The sequence below is a fragment of the Octodon degus genome, unplaced genomic scaffold, assembly GCF_000260255.1.
Source record: "Octodon degus isolate 3935 unplaced genomic scaffold, OctDeg1.0 scaffold00393, whole genome shotgun sequence".
In the NCBI taxonomy this organism is placed as follows: domain Eukaryota; kingdom Metazoa; phylum Chordata; class Mammalia; order Rodentia; family Octodontidae; genus Octodon; species Octodon degus.
The window spans coordinates 401,768-407,742 of record NW_004524969.1 but is presented as its reverse complement, the minus strand read 5'-3'; the positions used below and the strand labels follow the sequence as shown (position 1 = coordinate 407,742).

Here is a 5,975-nt window from a genome sequence, read left to right as displayed (position 1 = left end):
AGCCCTTGTGTTTTCCAGGCAAGCGCTTATTCTACTGAGCTATCTCCCCGGCCCAGTCTACTCCTTTTTGGAAGACCTTTTCCTACTGTGTCACCCGCTCTTCTTGATAGGATTTTGAATATCTTTCTCACTGTATTGTGATGTTATGTCTGTGCAGAATTTCATCCAATTTGTTTTCCCCACATAGAGCCTTTGAAGCCAGACATAGTGAGGGACGGGAGATTCTGACTGAAAGGTAGAAAGATTAAAATCTACAAGATAATATCTAGGGCTGGGGAGATGGCTCAGTAGAATAAGTGCTTGCCTGGTAAGTGCAAGGTCCTGAGTTCAACACCCAGTACTGGAAGGAAAAAAAAAGATAGTATCTACATCACACTATATGTTCTACCTGCACCAAGCTCCATGCATAGTTAAATTCTGTCATGAAAATAAATCTTATGTCCCCAACTTATGAACAAATCAAAGCGCAGGCTCAGGAGGGATCTCCTTGGTAAGAACGGGGATGAGTATGGCACGGCTCTGCATGTACTCCAAAGGCTCCATTGGCACAAGTCAGTGCTAATTTTATCTTGGGATCAGATCCCAATCTCAAAGGCAGGAAAAAAGAGCAGATGTGAATGAGGACCTGGATTTACCCTGTTGGAGTGAACCGTGGCAACCAACTTCACGAACTCTAATGTTCAAGAGGTTTCTTTGACAGGAAATATGAAGACAGAGAAAGCATACACACACCCTACAAGGTATGTTTCTTGACACCATCCCAAAGGTCCACAAATGTCTGTCCTGTACACATGGCTAAATGTTTCATCCATACAGATGAAGAGACACTCCAACTTTGATTCAAAAAAGTTGATTTTGGAGGTGCTTTTATGGGTGCAAACTTCTCTCCAAAGACACAGAGTTATACACATTTAAAGTCTGAAGATTCCTTTCAGGGCCAGCCTAGAACCAGCCAATATCTTCACACTTCCCACCCTGCACTGCTCCTACACAGGCAGATTTACTCAAACCAAAATCCTTCTTGTCTCTCCTTCCAACTGATACCTCCCAAGATGTCCCTGCTGCCACAAACGCAACTAAAACAACCCCAAGGAAGGTAGCAGCGCCCTGCAGTCAGCAGCCCGACTGCTCTTGGACTTGACTCTCTTCTCATCTCTACTGTGAGACACTCAGACCAAGGAAAGGCTCTCCTTCCCCATTTTCTAAACCCAGATGAAGTGACAACTGGAAGTCCTTATGGCAAGGAACAAACTGATCTCTACCACATCGATCGGTGCTCACCTTATTTTGTTGACACAGAACCCCTGACAATTCCCAATCTGAGTGGTTCTATGGAGATGAAGGGAGGAACAAGTGGTGAAGTCCAACGTTACATCCACTGCTGCTTTGTGTACAACATGAAGAGAAATAACACTCAAAGTTGAGACATGATTTCCTGATATCTGGCTTAAGATTTCAGACACTTAAAACCCCTTCAGCAAGGACTGGTCTGCAGCCTGTATTCCCAGGGCTCAGAAGCCTCAAGCAGATGGAATCTCATGAGTCCCAGGCCAGCCTTGTCTACATAGTGAGCACAAGGACATCCTGAATGACAAGGCAGGACATCGACAGAAACAGCGCCCTTTGGGTAGTTGGGGGGGAAGAAACCTCTACCTTGAAATCAAGCACAGAATTTTCTTGAAGTAAAGCATGGAAATTAGAATCAAAATTCAGTATTCATTTGGTTCTACTCAATCTGTGTGTCCAACAGTCAGCTAAAGCACACACTGCATGGTACAATGCATGGGGTTTTGTATGTTTATTTGATGATGTATTGTCTTCTGAAGCATTTAGGCAAAGAGATGCTGATGTGCATCATCTTGTCTTGTTTTTAAGCCAGAATGGAAGTGTGAATTGTTACCAGCAGTGCTCACGTCATGTGATCTGGTTTCCATGGAAACACAGGAACTTACATGAATGTACTATAAATTAAAATGACAACTGATCCCCAGGAAATAAAACGAGAGCTAAGATAAAAGGTTCCAATAAGTTTGCCATAATTGTACTAATATATATACATTCAAAGGAACTATTTATACTTACAGTGCTGGTGTCAACCCTCAGTATATTCTGCCAGCACTACTAATTTAGTACTGATAAACGCTAGATGAAGTATCCCATTGTTCAGCTACACCTGCTGCCTTGGAAACTCAATGACTCTTTCCTCTCTCACATTACATTAAATCAATGATGTAGTACCTGACATGTGCCAGGACAGCGATGGACTGGAGTAGACCCCAGAACCCTACCGGCATAAATATACTTTGCATACGTTCCCAGAGTCAAGAGGCAAGCATTTCTCATCTCCCCTTCCCATTAACCTGAGGTTCACATTCACTAAGCTAAACTGGTCCCAATCAGTGAATATGCAATGATGTCAATTATTTGCAAAATGTTGCTCTTTTTTTTAGGTCTTTTTGAAACAGGGTGCTATCATGCAGCTCAGGCTGAGCTTCAGCTCTCTTTGCAGTCCAGGCTGGTCTCAAACTCACAACAAATCTCCTATCTCAGCCTCCAGTGTGCACCATCACACCCCTCAAAATGTAGCTTTTTTATCACAATTTAAAATACAATCAAGGCCCGGGAGGTGGCTCAGTGGAATAAGTGCTTCCCTGGCAAGCGCAATGGCCTGAGTTCAATCCCCAGTTCAGCCAAAAGAAATAAATAAGTAAAAATAAAATAAAATAAAATAAAATAAAATACAATCAATTGTGAAGGTAAACTTACAAATCTTTTATTTAGGCAAATACAAGAAGTAGCCAAAATTATAAATCAGGCATTTGGGAAGTGAAGAATAGAAAATAACATTCATTCTGTTTGCAAATATATATACATTCTTTCTGGAAATACTTTCTGAAAGCTATGGATATATATATCCACTATATACATATATATATAATGCAACAATATTATTGTTTAAAAATTAACAGTTATGATGTGTTAATGTGTAATGAATTTTTACATGATTATTTACATTAGGTAGATATAGCACACTATGATATAAATTCAAGATCAGCATCTGATATACCGGGATGTACCAAGGCTCCTATGAGTATGGAGAGAAGAGACAAATGAAAGAAACTTGAGTGAAACCAAACTGACATAGAAAAAAATAAAATAAAATTCCTTGACATTATTGAGTGTGGCAAAAAAAAAAAAAAATTCAAATCAGCAATACCTGGCTGGTGAGATGGCTCAGTGGTCTAAAGCACCTACTTAGAACAAGCTAAGCTAAACAAAGCACAGGGACCACGGTTCAATCCCCCAGCACCACATGTCAGCCAGCCCCGCCCCCTGGTGGGCTGAGCTGGCCACACACACACACACAAAATAAATAAATAAATAAATAAATATTTTTAAAAAATTTAAAAAAAAATCAGCAATACCCAATATTTAAAAGGGTATTGTATCAAAAATGAAAATGTTTTAAAGTTCACTTGGAATTGCTACTAATCAAATATTCTGGCCATCGTATCTGTTCCTCTCTCTGCAGTCAAAGTGCTTCATGCCTGTTCTAAGATCCTGTGATGTGAGTTCATCTAATACCAAACGCATGAAAAGGAGACAAAGTCACATATCTAGAGTTGAGATACTTGCTCATTTCTTCCAAATCAGCATAAGTACACCACCTTCCCGACCCATGAGAATGAAGGGGCTGGCAGTGGCGAAGCAAGCATTCGTGAAGGCAGAAGTATTGATCAGCCACCAAGAACCTTCATAATAAAGAGAAAGCAAAATGTGAATCACAGAAGACAGAGTGTAAAAGAGCATGAAGGCACTCACCAGCACAAGGATGCTTTGCGAGGCCCTGGTCCCAGGAGAAGGTCTTGCTAAGACACCATGTCTGTGGATATGGAGGACCTGCTGCTCATGTCTGTACAAAATGAAAACCATGGAGGCACTGGCCCAGACCATGAGTGACAGACACACAATGTCATAAAAGAAGCGAAATGTGCCAAAAGCTGAACGTGTGTCTTTCCTGGGAAGCACAGCTGAGCAGTGTTGATAAGATAGTGTCTTTGTGATGTTTCTGTTGCTCCACTTGTCAGTCACAAGCACTGCCACTCTGACATTCAGCAGCATGTTCAGGACCCAGCAGAGGCTATTAGACAAGCCAATGTACTTCTGGACTTTGATTTTCAGCTCTGCCCACCAGGAGCTCCTGGGGCTGATGCTGATGGCCTGGAAGACGCTCAGCAGGCAGGTGCTGCCCACAGAAACACCCCGGCCCACCCTGTGAGCATAGAAAATGAGTTTGCATCCAACAGCGTTGAGGAAATGTTTCAACCCAAAACCTGCCATGGCCTCTGGGATTCCTCTGGAGACAATGACAGTGGAGTTGGCCACAGTCAGGTGCCTGAGGATCACATCTGTCGACCTAGACCTGCATCCACTGAAATAAAGGCTGCAGTAATGACACCAGAGTGCTAAATTCCCCAGGATTCCAATGACAATCTGCAAAAGGAAGAGGAGTCCAAGTTTCAAATCCACATAAGTCATTTTATGACTGTCCAGAGCTTAAATGCAAATATTCCAAAACATAGGAACTTTTTGAAAACTTAAGTTGTGGAGTATTTTATAAAAAGTAAAATTTATGGCCAGGGATATAGCTCAGTACAATAAAGTGCTTGCCTGGAAAGTGCAAGGTCCTGAGCTCAATCTCTGGTACCGCAAAAAAAAAAAAGTAAAATTCAAAATTCTTCACTTACCAACGCCCCTCTTCTCAAAGTCACTTCTAAGATGTTTTACCTTCCAGTTTCTCTAAAGCATTATATATTGTTTTTAATCCCTCAATACTGGACATTAATCCTAGGGACTTCACACTGAGCTACATGTCCAAATTTTGTTTGCTTGTTTTTATTTTGAGAAGTTTTCAGTAAGTCACTCAATTGAATAGGATGAACTTAAATTTACATTCCTCCTGACTCCACCTCCCAGAGCACTAGGATTATAGGAGGGTGCCACCAAGCCCACACCTAATGTCTGATGTGTATTTACAGAGCATTTACAATGTATGGACCACAATAATCAATAACTTACCTATTCCAACTCATTTAATACACACAAAATAACGAGTTAGAAATTAGTATTTCCCTTTACACACACAGTTCAATGAAAAGGTTGTACGACTCATCTAAATACCCTTAAAAACCAGGTATAAGCCTTACAGCAGACCACATGCATCTTTGACTTTGTCCTGTCCCGTGTTTTCATAGAGACATGGTGGTGCTCATTTAGGACCCCACACACATGTATAAATTGTTATTATTAACATCTGCTATTCAATAATTTTAATTGTGATTAATTTTTCATCTGTGTGCAAACATTTCTCCCATATACCTGTATCACCTGTGAACGAAGACTGAAAGGCCATAGGAAGTGACGCTCCAACAATTTCCTTGGCCAACTTCTCACGGATCATTAGCAGGATAAAAACAACAATGGTGCAACATTTTTGCCAATGGTGTCTCTCACAGAAATTAGTCATAATACCTGGCAGAGATCTAAGCTAAGGCATGTAAAATTTAAATAAGTGGTAAAATATTTTGTTGTAGAAACTAATGTAATCTTCATTAGACTGCCTTTAACTACATGTTTCTCGTTTCAGAAAAAAGAAAGAATAATAAGTTATTCAGGAACGATGGTAAAATATGAGACAGGCATGCAAAATGGAATTCTGCAGCCTCAAATCAGCCATGTGCATAGAACACAAAGACAAAGTTCATCCTGAAAAGGGCACTGGAATTTTTATAACCTGACAAAATGCCACAAGACACTTTCAATCTGAAACAACCAAGACTCCTTAATATGTGTTCAGTGCAGCTCCCTCAAGGATGAAGTTAACTTTTCCTGGCTCTCTCCTTCCCCGGCTCTCTCCTTCCCCACCTGCAGAGAGGAAAGCTGCCCAAGCTTGATCTATACGCTACAGATATTTT

The 5,975-nt window shown here is 40.8% G+C and overlaps 1 protein-coding gene across 1 annotated transcript; it reads right to left on the bottom strand.

Moving 5' to 3' along the window:
• Positions 1-3,636: 3,636 nt before the first annotated feature.
• LOC111814643 (vomeronasal type-1 receptor 2-like) lies at positions 3,637-4,539 on the bottom strand. The gene has a single exon (XM_023708552.1). The coding sequence runs from the start codon at positions 4,537-4,539 to the stop codon at positions 3,637-3,639; it is 903 nt and encodes a 300-aa protein (XP_023564320.1).
• Between the last annotated feature and the right edge of the window lie 1,436 nt (positions 4,540-5,975).